Source organism: Nannospalax galili, unplaced genomic scaffold (genome assembly GCF_000622305.1).
Source record: "Nannospalax galili isolate Female #2095 unplaced genomic scaffold, S.galili_v1.0 scaffold664, whole genome shotgun sequence".
In the NCBI taxonomy this organism is placed as follows: Eukaryota; Metazoa; Chordata; class Mammalia; order Rodentia; family Spalacidae; genus Nannospalax; species Nannospalax galili.
In genome coordinates, this window is record NW_008354274.1 from 1,635,491 (window position 1) to 1,651,523 (window position 16,033).

Consider the following 16,033-nt stretch of genomic DNA (forward strand, 5'->3'; position numbering starts at 1 on the left):
GGTCATCAGGCTTGGCAGTAAATGCCTTTACCCACAGAACCACCCCTCTGGTCCAGATGTGGCATTTTGTGACAAGGCAAGGAACAATTGCAATTTCAGAGGAATTAGAACTGGAGATCGACAAGGAGTCATGAAGTGGTTTCCTATCAAAAGGAGAGAGCATTCATTTGCCTGTCCTTTCCTGGGGAGGGCATGGGTGGAAACGGCCAGGCTTATACAGGGTGGGCAGATTTTCTCTTGGGGATGGAGAACTCTTTGGAGTATGGGACACTCATATTCACTCAACTAGAGGTTCCTAACAAAGCATGCCCCAGTCTGTGTGCTGCCCACTGTGGTGGCTAATCTTGGTAGCCAACTTGACATATCCAGGAAGAGGGTGTATCAAATGAAGAGTTAGAAGAAGGTCTCGATTGAAGACCCTCCATCAGATTGGCCTGTGTCCATGTTCGTGGGATATTTTCCTAATTGTTAGTTGATGGGGGAGGGTCTACCCCACTGTAGGTGGTGCCATCTCTAGGCAGGTGGGCCTAGGCTGTGTAAGAAAGGTAGTCGAGCAAGCCAGGGGGAGCAAGTCAGTAAGCAGCGTTCCTCCATGGTCTCTGCTTCAGTTCCTGCCTCCGGGTTCCTGCCTTAATTTCCTGTCTTGGCTTCTCTTGATGATGAAGTGTAATGTATAAGGCAAATAAAACCTTTCCTTCCCAAGTTGCTTTAGGTCACGGTGTTTATCACAGCAACAGGAAAATAAGTAGAACATATACAGTCCATGGAACAAGCTCATGCCTGTCCTTCCATCCCCATCTCCAAGCCTGCTCACTCTCACTCAGAAGTGATTGGAGTCAGTGGTGTATGTGTGTGTTTGTATTCACGTGTTTGCGGGTGTTGATGTGTATGTGGAGACCAGAGGTCAGCCTTGGGTGTCCTCCCTGAGGGGTTGTCCACCTTGTTAGGTAGACCTGGGGCTCGATAGAGGTAGGCTAGTTGGGATCCACCTGTGTCTGTCTCCCCAACAATGGAATTATAAACATACATGGTGTGATAGTTTGAATGAAAATGTTCCCCATAGGCTCCACGTGTTTGGACATTTTGTCCCCAGATGATGGTGCTATTTTGGGAGGTTTTAGGTGTGGCTATCCTGGAGGAAGCACGTCACGTCACTGGGGGTGGGTTTACAGAGTTCTTAAGGCTTGCCAGATCTCCAGTTGCTCTCGCTTCCTGTGCCTGCATGATGATGTGAGAGCTTAGCTCCTGCTGCTCCTGCTTCTGCTGCCTCCAGCCACCATGCCTCCCCGCCATGATGGCCTGTAATTCCCCTGGAACCATAAGCTCAAATAAACTCTTCCTTCTTGGGTCAGTGTTTTTATCATAGCAACAGAAAAGTGGCTAATATACATGTTTTTTCACATGAGTTCTGGGAATCAAACAGGTCCTCATGCTTTGAGTAACCAAACTTTACCCACTGAGTCATCTCCCCAGCCCTGTAGGGCAGTTTTTTGATTTGACAGCTCCCTGCCTTCCAGCAGATCAGAAGCCATAAGAAGCCAATAGGTCAGCTCAAAGGAAGCAACCCTATTTAACTTCTTGTGTCTAGCATTACCTGCTTAATCAGCAAAGAAGCTGGAAAGACTGAACTTTCTCTTTGTGTGTATGTGTGTGTATTCCTCTGTGTGTGTGGGAGGGCATAGGTCAACCTTGGGCATCTTTTTTAATCACTCTTTACCTTGAGACAGGGTATTTCATAGAATCTAGTGCTCACCAAATCATCTAGACTGGCTGGTGAGTGGACCCCAAGCATCCTCCTCTCTCTGCCTCCCCAGTGCTGGGATGCCAGGCACATGCCACCATGGCTGTCTTTTTCTATAGGTACCAAGGATCTGAACTTAGGTCCTCATGATTGCACACAAGTATTTTACTGACCAAGGCATCTCCTCAGCACTAAATAGTCCCTTTAAATTAATCCTTGTTATCTTGGTGACAAGGCTCTATGAAACCTTTAACCAAGCTGCCAATAACAGATAAAATGAGGATCTCAGAGTATTCTGAATCCACTCCAGAAAATCTGATCTAACAGGAGTAGGTTGCATCCAAGTGCTTCCCTGCCAGCTTTGAAAGGAGACAGATGATCTACGGGGACTCTCTGACAGTGATGCCCACAATGGCGACAAATAGAAGTCATAGAGAACAAGCCAGTCATAGAGAACAAGCCAGTTATGCCACAGTAATATCAGAAATTAACAACAGCCACAGTAACAGGAGCCTGCACAGCACGGGAAGGAGATGAAGGGCAGTGTGTATGGGAGAGAAACAGTTTTGAACAATTGGTAAAATTGTGGCTGAGGGGGAATTGCTCCTTTAAAAAAGGACCAGGTCAGCCTTTCTCCATCAAAAGAGCTTTGATCCTTTGATGCGCAAATGACGGCTTGGTCAAACCCATCTTCTTCCACTTTGCTCTGAGGAGGAAGACGATGGGGCCTGATAACTTTGGAGGATGATGTTAAATTGTTGGCTCCTTATTATGTCTTTGTCAGAAGCAGTTTTATTGAAAGAAACCTCTCCTGCTGCTGCAGGCTCTGAGTCTTCCAAGGGTTCAGTAAATTAGGTTTTCTCTGGACTCCAGGCTCTGAAGAATTAGTCTCTGGTTTCAGGAGGAGCAAGGAGGATGCTAATTGGGTCTTTAAATGATTGAACAATTAATCAATCCATAAAGCCTTAGGTAACTGGTCTTTCTGGCATGCTCAATAGGGCAAGATGCTTTGGGGGACATGGGGTCATTCCAGGACTGAGATTGCGTCATTATGGCACCCGTAAACTAGGAGGAAAGACAGGATTAAGGCTCAGGGTGACAGTGTTTTTGTATTTTGGGACAGGGTCTCAGGTAGCCCAGGCTGGCTTTGAACTCTATGCAGTCAAGGATAACTTTTTTTTCCCTCAGGTGTGTATGTATGTTCACATGCGAGTATGAATATCTCTGTGCATGTGAATGTGGAAGCTTGAGGTTGACTTCAGGTGTCTTCCTGGATCACTCTCCACTTTATTCGTTGACACAAGATCTCTCAGTCGAACCCAGAGCACGCTGATTCAGCTAGTCTAGTTAGGCAGCCTATTCTGGGGAATCTCCTGCCTCAATCTTCCAAGTACTAGAACAGCAAGTGGCCCACCACACACACCCAGGTTTTATGTTGGTGCTGGGAACCAGAACTCAAATTCTCACACTTGTACAGTAAATATTTCATCCACTGAATCATATCCTCAGCTTCCCCTACTTTTTAAAAGATATTTTATTATTTTTATTTTATGTGTATGAGTGTATTGCCTGCACATATGTAAGTGCACCCATGTCAAGCAATGCCCGCAGAGGCCAGAAGAGAATTTCAGATCCTGAAAATTCAGGGAATTTCAGGAACTAGAGTTACAGATGGTTGTTAGCTGCCATGTGGGTTCTGGGAGCTGAACCCAGGTCCTATGCAAGAACAGCTGGTGCTCTTAACCTCTAAGCGTTATCTTTATCCCTGCACTGTTTTCTCAGACAGGGTCTAATCTCGGGCTGGTCTTGAAATTACTGTGTAACTGAAGGTCATGACCTTCAACTTCACATTCTCCCATCTCTACATCCCAAATATTGGGATTACAGGAATGTACCACCACATCTAGTTATATGCAGTGCTGGAAATTGAACTCAGGCCTTTATGTAATAGGTAGGCACTCTACCAATTGAGCTCCAACAAGCCTTAGACTTTCAATCCTCTGGTTCCCATCTTCTTAGAGCTGGGATTACAGGCCTGTGCCACCAAATCTGGATTTATGCTATTTTGGGGATGGAACCCAGGGAGATGCATGCTAGGCAAAAACTCTAAAAACTGAGTTATATTTCCATCCCTTAAACTGACAATGTTTAATGATGATCTCTGTTTCTATCCCACAGGACATGTCACAGAATCCTCTGAAATTTTAGAGAAGCATTAAATTGGAGCACAAATAAATTAGGTGTCCTGGGTGGTGCAAAACAAACCCTCCTGTTCCTCTTAGCAAGTGTACTAAGACTTAGCTCACATATATATTGGGCATCTACTACATGTCTGGCTGTGGCAGACAAGGAGCTCAGCAACAGGAGTCATTTCTAGGATGCCAGGTGACCATAAGGACCAGGTCATAAGTAACATGGGCTCTCAGGGAAGGAAGCACCTTGCTTCAAGGCAAAGAAACCCATGATGCAAGGAGCAATATTGCTCTTTCTCAGGTGGAGACGGAACAGGAGGAGCTGTAAGTTCTCAAATGTCCATCTTCCACTGGGCCCCATGCAGGACTGTAGAATCACTGGGTCATTCCACCCCAACAACAGTCCAGTGAAGTTGGTGTCATCACGCCCAGTCTGTGAACTGAACAAATCCAAGTACAGGAGTAGAGCAACCTCCCGATTCCTGCTGTTAATGTGTGGCAGGGACCCTCCCAGGACACAGGAGAGGGGAGTGCTGCATGGTCCGAGCCTGAGGCGCTTATATAGGTCTGCCTATCGTGACCCTGTAGCCTGCAGCACCCAATCAGAATATGTGTGTATTGTGGATTGAATGAAAAATGTCCCCCATAGACTCCAAGCTTTGAACAATTGGTCCCAGTTGGCAGTGCTGTTCTGGAGGTTTAGGATGTATGGCTTTGTTGGAGGAAGCATGTCACTGGGGGTGGGCTTTGAGAATTCATAGCACTGCCCCACTTCCAGCGTGCTCTCTCTGCTTCCTGAGTGTGCTTGAAGATGTAAGCGATCGGCTTTCTGCTCTGGCGACCTCCTGCCATACCTTCCCTCCACAATGACTCTTATCTCCCGGAATCATAAGCAAAATATGTTCTTTCTTCTATCAGTTGCCATGGTCATGGTGCTTTACGACAGCAGCACAAAAGTAAGTAATACAGTGTGCTACTGTATATGGGGGATGAAGAAACTGAGCTGTAAAGAGGAAATAACAGAGAGTAAAAAGGCTGGGTCTTTCTTTGATTGAGACTCCTCTTTAGGGTATAAACCCAGGGAGCCAGGTGCTAGCACAATAAACCACCTCCCGAAGGAAGGAGACACCTTACTCTCTCATCTCTCTGCACATAGAACCTGCAACAAGTAAGATGGTAAAGACTCCTGGTCAGCCTCACTCACAGGGGCTCCACTGTAGCCAGCAGCTCTGTGGCCAATGTCATGGGTGTGAGGTATCACTTGGTCAGCAAGGTTCAACCAGAGATCAAGTTCTGTGTTGAAATGATCACGCTGGAGTTGCTGTGGGGTAGGGACAAGCGTGAGTGGTAACATAGTGCCCAATGGCCCATTTTCTAAAAGCTCACTTCTTTTTTATTTTATTTTTATTTTATGTGTATGTATGTGTGACTGTGAGTGTATATATGTGCATGTGTGTGCAGGTATCCTTCAGAGGCCAGAAGCTTCAGATCCCCTGGAGCTGGAGTTACAGGTAGTTGCAAGCCACCCAATGTGGGTGTTGAGAACTGAACTTGGGTCCTCTGCAAGGGCATTAAGCACTCTTAACCTCTGAGTCATCACTCCATCCTTTGTATGTATGTGCTTATTGGCATGTATGTGTATGCATGTGTGTGGAGGAGGTCAATCTCAGGTGCTGCTCTTCAGGAGCTCTTCATGTTTTTCTTGTAAGACGGTCTCTCACTGGCCTGGAGTTCACCAATTAGGCAAGACTGGGTGGCCAGTGAGCTTCAGGGATCCTGCCTCCACCTCCCCAGCACTACATGTACCACCATGATGGATTTTTTTACATGGACTCTGGGGATTAAATTCAGGTCCTCTGCTTGCAAGGCAGACACTTTACTGACTGAGCCATCGCCCCTGCCCTAATTCCTATATTTAACCAAGTGGCTTTTAACTGAAGTGGAGAGGAAGGGAGAGACAGGCTCTCAGGCTTTTGAAGGGCACTGCTCAGCCATAAGTACCTCTCAGTCGCTTCGCAATATGAAATTTGTTTTCTTGTTCATTCCTTTATTTATTTACCATCTGAGTAAATCATGGAAATGTTGGCGAGCTTTACTAGAAAGTTCTCTGAGAAGCATGTAATGCCTCATATTCATGAAGTGTTGTCATTTTCATTATTACCACAGGTCCCTTGTGTGTGTGTGTGTGTGTGTGTGTGTGTGTGTGTGTGTGCGCCAGAAGGCGATTTTTATTTATTTTTAAATATTTTATTTATTATTTTTATTTTATGTGTATGTATTGCCTGCATGTAGGTAAGTGCACCCATGTCGTGCAATGCCCACAGAGGACAGAAGAGACTGTGGAATCCCCTGGAACTGGAGTTAGACAGTTGTTAGCTGCCATGTGGGTACTGGGATTTGAACCCAGGTCTATGTGTATGAGTGCATTGCCTGCATGTATGTGAATGCACCCAGGTCATGCAACACCATGGAGGTCAGAAGAGGGCTTCGGATTCCCCTGGAACTGGAGTTAAGGACAGTTTATAGTTGCCATGTGGGTGCTGGGAATCGAACCCGGGTCCTCTGCAAGAGCAGTCAGTGCTCTTAACTACTGAGCCATCTCTCCAGCCTCGACAACTTTTATTAAGTAGATTCTCTCTTCTATCATGACCTGAGGTCTGGAGATTGAACTCGGGTCACTAGGCTTGTGAGGCAAGAGCCTTTCCCTGCTAAACCATCTCACTGGCCCCTACCATCTTACTGTCAAGACAGGGTCTCTAAGTGAACCTGGAACTTGTTGATTCAGCTAGACTGACTGACCAACAAGCTCTAGGGATCATCCTGTCTCCCCCACTCCAACCCCCCAGCTCTGAGGTTGCAGGTGCATGCTGCCATGTCTGGTGCTGAGGATCTACACACAGGCCTTCATGATTGCCTGGAAAGCACTTTACTGGCTGAGCCATCTCCCCAGCTCTGAGACCCTTTTGGATCTAAAGACGTGTTACTCTGCCCATTCTTTCAGAATTGGAAGAGCACAGTGTTTATTATGCCAGCAACTCCCAAGGGCCAGCAGCCTTCCAAATCAGTCCTACAATCCATGCCACCCAAATTGGTTTGAATCACAGATCTGCAAATATTTCTATCTTTAGAGATGCGATGTTTCACCACTGCAGAAAGCCTATTATTTTATACATATGGTAACATTTGCTGAAAAATGTATTTTACTTAGAGGAAATCAAATAAGCAAATAGTAGGGAAGATATGTAAATCAGGAGAACGTGAAAATGGTGCAGAATAAAAAGGACGTTTATATTGGAAGTATGCAATTTGGCTTGTGCTGACAGAGTCTTTATGAACTGCTAAGACTTATTTATTTGATACCCACGCTGGATGATCTAAGACTTCTCAAAGGTAGTTTACAAAATGAAAACAGCATGGAGGATTATATGAATTCACTGACTGTGTTCTTCAACATCATCAAGATAATTAAAAAAAAAAAATCCCTGACCTGAGGGGGCCAGTGGAGCTGGGCTTCTGATAGAGCAGTGTACTTAGTCCGGGGGGAAGCTGAGACACATGTACTCTGAAGGCAAGTGAAGAATCAGGAGGCAGACAACAGGATGAAACATACACTTACTGATCTATTTGTGCATACCTTTAGCCAGCAACCAGCTAGTATGCACTTATTGAGCATCTGTTGTATGCCAGATACCTAGAATGTAAACAGGCACTGCTGAGGTGCTGAGGGGCCTCTGGGAGGAGAGGGCTTGAGACAGTAGGCTTGTCTTTCCCTGTGTGATTGACACTATGAGGGAGTATGGGCCAGGTGCTAGGGACAGTTAGGAGGCACCTGTGACTGAGCAGCAGGAGGCCATCCTGGGCCTAAAGCTAAAGGGTGTATATGCAGAAGCTCTCAGGTGACACCAATAGAAGACAAAAGCCACATCGTGGAGACAGTGGTGGTTGAGGCATGCTGGACAGGGGTCAAGGGTAGGGCAGACCAGAGAGAGCCCAGGGACAACGGTTCTAATGCTGATGACAGGGGTGACCCTGGCTGCCCAAAGCCAAATCTGGTCCCAAGGTCTACTCTGGGACCCAGCTGCTTCATGGCTAGCTAGGGTGACCATTGTTCCCCATATGTGACCAATGTATAAAGAGGACAAAGGGCTGGCCATATGGCTCAGTGGATGAAGGTACTTGCCACAAAGCCTGACGACCTGAGTCTGATCCCCAGGACCCACACAATGGAAAGAAAGAAATGACTTCCCACAAGTTGTGCTCTGACTTCCACATGCATATCTTGGCACACATACACCCACACATATATGCACAAATAAATAAAGTAATAAAGAGAACAGGGGTCATCCTGGACAGGGGCAGATGGAAAGCAGGATGGGATTGTTTCAGGCCTTAAACATGCAGTAGAACTTTCTGGACTGGCTGTTATGCACCAGTAGCTTTGTGTAGTGTGTACACGTGTGTGCTTAAGGAGGTCAGAACTCCGCATGGGGTTTTGTTTTCCTTATTCATTCTCCACCTTATTTTTTGAAATAGGGTCTCTCCCTGAACCTGGGCCTCACCAATTCAGCTAGACTACCTGGCCAGTGAGCCCCAGAGATCCTCCCTGCCTCCACCTCCTCGGTTTTAGGATTACAAAAATACCTTCCTTCCTTCCTTCCTCCCTCCCTCCTCCCTTCCTCCTTCCTCCCTCCCTTTGTCCCTCTCTCCCTCCCTTTCTCCTTCCCTCCCTCCCTCCCTTCCTTCTTCCTCCCTTCCTCCTTCCTCCCTCCCTCCCTTCCTTCCTCCTTTCCTTTCCTTTCCTTTCTTTTTTTTTGTCTTTTTGAAACAGGGATTCCCTGTAGCCATAGTTGGTTTAGTATTTACTATGTAGACCAGACTGGCCTCAGTCTCACAGAGATCTGTCCACCTCTGCCTCCACAGGGCTCGGATCAAAGGTATGTGCCCCTCAGAGATGCCTGTTTTTAATATGTGGGTGCTGTGGATCCTAACTCAGGTTATTATGCTTGCATGATAAATGTTTTATCCACTGAGCCATCTCCCCAGCCCCTTTTATATTTTTATTTATGTGCATGTGTCTGTGTGTGTATGTGTGCCACATGTGTGCAGGTGCCTGCAGAGGCCAGAAGAGGGCATCAGATCCCCCGGAGTTAGAATTATAGGCGATTGTGGGTTACCTTCACCCACTGAGCTACCTGGCTCCCTTTGTCCTCTTTATATACTGGTCACCCTAGCTAGCCATGAGCACATCAGGTGAGCACCTAGCATGTGCTAGGAACTGAATGTGGGTCCCTCTGTAAGAGCAGTATGTACTCTTAACCACCAAGCTGTCACTCCAGCCCTTCATTAACCGTTTAATCCCCCCCACCCACCCAATTCTGAGGAAATCTTGGTTCTCATTCTTGAGTGCATGGGACACAAGGAGAGAGCCTTCCTGTGACTCCCTGTGAGTGCTGTCTTCATTCTTAATCCCTTCAGCAGGTGCCTGGGGACTCAGAGACAAATGAGACATGTTGGATGCAAAGTGTTCTGGTGCTATTTTTAGGAGATGACTTCCATGTACAAAATCCTTCTTGGATCAAGGTGGGCAGAACCCACAAGAAAAGCCCCTCAAAATTGCCTTCTGATGGCCCAGCGTGCATGGTACTGGCAGGGATGGTAGGCAGGTGGGCACCCCTGCTGCCTGGCAACTGCTGTTTCGATTCTTTGCTGGCTGTATTTTTGTGCTCCTGTGCTCAGGGACGATTTTAAAAAGCAAGTAAGTGCATGTTGGAAATGTGACCGTTGTCAGCAGGCCTTTCAGCTGCCTGCTCCAGAGCAGAGAGGAAGCTGAGGAAAGAGAAGGCACAGAGGAGAGCAATGGCTCCCACCTGAGCCCCGGGACCTCCTGGGGGGTCTAGACTGGAAGCAGTGGGCAGCTGCTTGCTATTTTCAGGGCTGTAAAAAGACTTAATGGAAACTCTTTCCCCATGGAGCAGCAGCTGGGACTGACTTAAGCTCGAAGTATTTAAGTAGGCTGCCAGGGCTGGAGTCCTGCTGGATGGGCTGACCCGGACATTTCTTCTACTCAGAAGTGCTGATGGGCAGTCCCACAGAACTCATTCATTCTTTCTTTCTTTCTTTCTTTCTTTCTTTCTTTCTTTCTTTCTTTCTTTCTTTCTTTCCTTCCTTCCTTCCTTTCTTTCTTTCTTTCTTTCTTTCTTTCCTTTCTTTCCTTTCTTTCTTTCTTTCTTTCTTTCTTTCTTTCTTTCTTTCTTTCTTTCTTTCTTTCTTTCTTTCTTTCTTTCTTTCTTTCTTTCTTTCTTTCTTTCTTTCTTTCTTTCTTTCTTTCTTTCTTTCTTTCTTCCTTCCTTTCCTTTCTTTCTTTCTTTCTTTCTTTCTTTCTTTCTTTCTTTCTTTCTTTCTTTCTTTCTTATTTATTTATTTAGGTCTTTTTGAGACCGGGTCTCCCTGTAACCCCAGCTGTCCTGGAACTCACTATGTAGACCAGGCCGGCCTGGTCACAGAGATCCGCCTGCTTTTGCGTTCCAAGTGCAACTCATTGTTTCTTAAGGGCAGTGCAGTAAGCATCCTGTTAGGATAGGGTATTTATATAGGAAATGTAAAGGATCCATGGGACAGTGATCTATGATCAAACCATCAGCACTAACAAAATGTTTCACTTTGAAGTCACAGAAAAGGAGGAGGAGGGAGAGGAGGAGGGGAGGATGATTAGGAAGAGGAGGGGGAAAGGAGGAGAAAGAAAAGGAGGAGAAGGAAGAGGATTAGGAAGAGGAGGAGGAGGAGGGAGAGGATGAGAGAGAGGAGGTAGAGAAAGAGGAGGAAAAAGAGGAGCAGGGGCCCTGGCTCAGTTGGTAAAGTGCTTGCTGTGTAAGAATAAGGACCTGAGTTTGTCCCCCAGGACCCAGGTAAAAAAGCTGCACATGGTGGCATGCACTTACAATCCCACCATTGGGGAGGCTGAGGCAGGTGGAGCTTTGGGGCTCTCTGGCTAGCCAGACTAGCCATATCAGCAAGTTCCACGTAAAAGTGAGAGCCCCTGTCTCAAAAAAAACAGAAAACAAAGATCAAAAAAACAAAAAAGCAAAATAAACTCCAAGGTGGACAGTTCCTGGGGAGCAGTATCCAAAGTTGACCTCCATACCCACACATGTGTAACATGCACACCCCACAGGAACAGGAGTACACATGAACATGTGTGCACACACAGGGGAATAAAAAAAAGAAAAGATGTTGCTATCATATGCAGCTGTATAGCAGGATGTGCTGGCCTCTTGTTAATGGCTAGGGATATGCTGAGGGGGTCACGCAGTAAGTGTGGCCATTTGGAAGGTGCTGACTGAGGAGCAGTGCAGTGAACAGATGGATGCTGGGTACTCACATCACTTCCAACCGTGCTGTTCTGGAGTCATTTCCTCCCTCAGATATAATTTCACAAGTGTAGTCCCCAATGTCCCCTGACCACGTCTGACTGATGAGAAGGGACCCATCCTTCTCCACCACGATTCTCGAGCTGCCAGATGGTGTGATAACCATGTTGTCCTTCTTCCAGACGTAGCTGTGGGCCAAGCAAAGAATGTTCAGTCACAAGCCTAAAGAACAGGAGGTCCCTGACTGTCAAGAGCAAGCAGCTGGTGGCTGGAAATAGGGTAAAAAAATCATTGAGCTACATCCTTGAAAAGAGTGAGTTTTATGGTATGTGGAAAAAAAGAAAGCAAAGCAAGCAGATATCTTGATCAATATACAAAAGCAGATGGATGCTGAAGCTACTAAAATGGGACAGTGAGGGCTGGGGAGATGGTTCAGTGGGTAAAGTATGCATAAGGATCTGAGTTTGATCCCCAGAACTCATGTAAAATAACTGGGGGCAGTGGCATGTGGTTGTAATCTCAGTGCTAGGGAAGCAAAGATGAGTGGATCCCTGGGGCCAGCCAGTTTAGCCTAATTGGTGAGCTCCCAGCTAAATGAGAGACCCTGTCTCAAGAAACAAGGTAGAGGGGCTTGGGAGATGGTTCAGCAGATAAAGCACTTGCTGTGCAAGTGTTAAGACTGGAGTTCAGATCTCCAGCACCCACATAAAAGCTGGGTGGGCGTGAAAGCCCACCTGTAACCCCAACACTCAAGAGGCAGAGATGAGATCCCAGTGGCAAGCTAGTTGCTAGACAAACTGAATCTACAAGCTGTGTTTAGCAAGAGACCCTGCCTCAGTAAATAAAATAGAGAACTATCAAAGACATGGACATCAACTTCAGGCCTTCACATGAATGTGCACCTGCACACCTAGCCACATATACACACTAGAAACATGCATACACACAGACTACACACACAGACATATGCAAAAACCCCACCAAAACAAGGTGGGTAGTACCTGAGGAATGACACCCTAAGTTAACGGATACTCTCTGGCCTCCAAAAATATGTGCACACATGTGCACCTGCACACCCCCACATACATACACATATACATACATACAGCAAAGAAACAAAAAGCCCGGAACAGGGCTGAACATCTGGCTGAGCTTGTATCTCAGAGACAGGGACTCTAGGATCGGCTGCATGTCTGTCACCAGCTAAACTGAATCCAGCTCTCCTGCCTCAGGAACACTTGCTTAAAACCCCAAGGGAAGAATCTCCAGCTTCCTGAAGCAAGTTCACCATGTGTCATAATGATCCTGCTAAAGTCCCACCATCCCGGCAAGTGGTCTCTAATGCAGCCCTTCTTCCTCATTTAATCTTTATGGCCATTTTAGCACATTTTTCTTTTCCAATATAGACTCCATTAAGAATCTGTCCATTCCTAACTGTCCCCAGGTAGGAGCACTAGATGAGCTTCTAGATGAGCTGAAAATGTGTGTGTGTGTGTGTGTGTGTGTGTGTCCACATACATGCAGTACAGAACAAATGCGAAGGTCTGAAGACAACTTAAGGGAGTTGGTTCTCTCCACCATATGGGTCTTGGGGACTTGGTCATCAGGCTTGGTGGCAAGCAATACCTGCTGAGCCCCATTTTAGTTATTCTTTGTCAGAATAATTTGGTCATATTTTCAAATGTACAGGGCTCCTTCCATCCTTCCTATCCACAGAGCACAAACATTTGTGAACAAGACATGAGAGATTGCCCTGCAACATAGGACACAACAGGGCAGATTCCACCAGAAGAGAATGAGTAGACAGTCCTGTCTGGAGCCCTGGACAAAGGGGGATTAGCTGAGTCCTTCTCAAGAGGTGGGGGGGGGGGGGTCTCCCACATGGCAAGCACTGCAAGGGAACCACCAAGATTCAAATTCTAAGCTCTCAGAGTACCAGGAATCCAGGCTCATTGTTCATTCTTGCAAATCATACCCTAACGCCTTTACAACAAATTTAGAGGGATTTCTAGGAATGCCCCCAGGTGTGGTGGTTTGAATGAAAATGTCCCCATAGTCCCCAAGTGTTTGGACATTTCGTCCCCAGATGGTGGCACTGTTTTGGGAGGTCTTAGAAGGTGTGGCTATGCTGGAGGAAGCACGTCACTGGGGTGGGCTTAGATCCTTGCCAGATCTCCAGTTTCTCTCTTGCTTTCCTGTGCCTGCTGGAAGATGTACAGCTTAGCTTCCACTTCTCCGGCCACTTCTGCAACCGTGCCTCCCTGCCATGATGGACTGTAATTCCACTGGAACCGTAAGCTCAAATAAACTCTCCCTTTTATAAGTTGTTTTGGTCAGTGTTTCTATCACAGCAACAGAAAAGTGACTAACACACCAGGATTACCCGTCTGATCTTTAGCTTGCTACTTCCTGTCTGTTCCTTTGGTTTTTGCATTGTTTGCTGTACTTGTAACTAAACCTACACTTTTTTCCAGCCTTGGAGACTCTAGAGAGCCAGGTAGGGATGTGGAAAAGGATGGTTTGCCAAACACCTGTCCAGAAGTGTGTGTGCTAATAGTCATGCCTTCTGTTCCTAGTGAACTCTGATTCGGATTCCATTGCTTTGGCTAAGTGCTGGCCTTTAGAGTAAAGGCCAGGAAGACAATACTATTTTTTTTTCTTTTTCCCTCCCCAACACAGGCTCTCCCACACATGGACACCTTGATTTACTGTCAAGGTTGAGTCTGAAAAATAATAATTAGGCTGCAGTTTGCTGCTCTTTGAGACAAAGCTCATTGCTGAGGGTCACCTGTCTGCAGTCAAGCTCTTTTTTTTTGGTCTTTTTTGTGTTTTTGTTTTTGAGACATGGTCTTACTATGTAGCCTTGTATGGCCTAGAACTTGCTATGTAGACCAGCAGGCTGGCCTTGAACTCACAGAGATCCAACTGCTGGGATGAAAATCATACACCTTTTTTTTTTTTTTTTTTTTTTTTTTTTTTTTTTTTTTTTTTTTTTATCAAGGCTGGCCTCTACCACTGGAGTCCTGGTATTACAGGCATGCATTTCCACACTTGGTTTATGTGGTGCTGGGGGTGGAACCCAAGGTTTCATCCATGCTAGGCGAGCACTCTACCAATTGAGCTCACCACCACCTGAGTATCACAATTAAAAAAATTTTTTGATTTATTTATTTTTATTTATGAGTGTTTTGCCTGCATGTATGTAACTGTACCATGTGTGTGCAATGCCTTCACGGGTGAGAAGAGAGTGTTGGATCCACTGGAACTAGAGCTAAAGACAGTTGCTAGTCACTCTGTGGGTCCTCTGCAAGAGCAGCCAGTGCTCTTAACTGCTGAGTCATCTCTCCAGTCCCCCAAATGTCAAAATTTTTATCTTCAACTTCTAATCTGAATTCAAACTGAGAGAGCATGTTCCATTTGGAGTTAGAGACTGTCCAGTCCACACTGCCGCCTCCTCTGCCAGTGTTTCTCTCTTACTTCCCTGGACACCCACATGCTTTCTTCTCCCCATTCCCTGCTACACAGCAGACCCATCCTTGCAGGAGAGAAAACCCCTCTAGAGCATTGCAGTGCTCCCAAGTCAACACTGCTGAAATCCTACTCCATCAGTCCCGATTTTTCTGTCTCATTAGGTATCAGCCCCTGACAAGTACATTTTATAGACAGTGTATTAACCTTGGCAGAGAAATCATGAAAAGCTGTATTGAAGCTGTGGAATGGAGCATAGCCCACTGTAAATAATACATAAGGCTGGAAAGGGAAGATGGGATTTGTATGATTAATGATGGAGCCTGCCACTGGGAGATGCGGTCATCAGGCATCCACTGCTAAAATCAAAGACCCTCAAATTCTCTCTTCTCATCTCAACTTTCCCTTCATTAACACGAGGAATCTTAACAAGTCCCAATATGTGAACAGCAAGAGCTACCGGAGGGAAATCCGTGGGTCGTGGGTGGCTCTGCAGTGCAGGGTGGCTGTGGTTCCCTTAATCACCACACGGTCCTCTGGAGGGTGAACGATGGAAGTTCGATCTGAAACGACACAAGTCACAGCTCAGAAGAAATCGCCAGTGTGAGGGTCTGTGCCCTCAGGGGTAATGAATTGGTCAGCTGACATCAAAGCCTCTCTTATCTTGGCAAAATGAGTGTAAATGGAAGCTCAGCCATGCTCACAGGGAAGGGACAAGCTTTTCTGTGTGGCAGCCAACTCACTTAATCCATCCTCTTCTAAGTCATCCCGGGTTTCCAAACTCCCTAGAAGAGAGGGCAGAGGCTATGTGCAAATGCTTACAGAGTCTTCTTGTACTGAAGGTGAAAATATAGATTATTGTGTGTGTATTTGTATGTGCATGTATGTGTGAAGGCCAGAGGTTAACCTCAGGGGCTATTCCCTGGCCATTTATCTTCTTTTCTGAGACATTTTCTCTTACTGGCCTGGAACTCACCAAGGAGTCTGGGCTTGCTGGCCAGCGAGCACCAGGGATCTATCTGCCTGCCTTCCCTGATCTATGATGTGCAGAGCTGGGGGCTCTAGAACCCAAGCTGTGGTCTTGGGCTTCTGATCTTCCTGCCCACATCTTGGGATCCTAGAATCAACTGGTGCCATTGCAATTGCTTGTGGCTTGTGGCGTGAGGCATCCCCACTCCTCCCCTAGACAGCCTGTACTATGCTGTCCCTGTGTCACACACACCTCTCAGGGGATGCCACTCTGGCAGTATGCACTGAGCTGGAAC

The 16,033-nt window shown here is 46.4% G+C and overlaps 1 protein-coding gene across 3 annotated transcripts in view; it reads right to left on the reverse strand.

Moving 5' to 3' along the window:
- Positions 1-16,033, reverse strand: part of Sdk1 (sidekick cell adhesion molecule 1) — a 1,173,668-nt gene that overhangs the window by 318,178 nt on the left and 839,457 nt on the right. For all 3 annotated transcript variants that reach the window (XM_029555167.1, XM_029555165.1, XM_029555166.1), the window contains 2 exons: positions 15,229-15,331; positions 11,312-11,488 (listed from right to left, as the gene is read on the reverse strand). In XM_029555167.1, the coding sequence (XP_029411027.1) occupies positions 11,312-11,488; positions 15,229-15,331 (280 nt within the window). The remainder of the gene's footprint in view (positions 1-11,311; positions 11,489-15,228; positions 15,332-16,033) is intronic.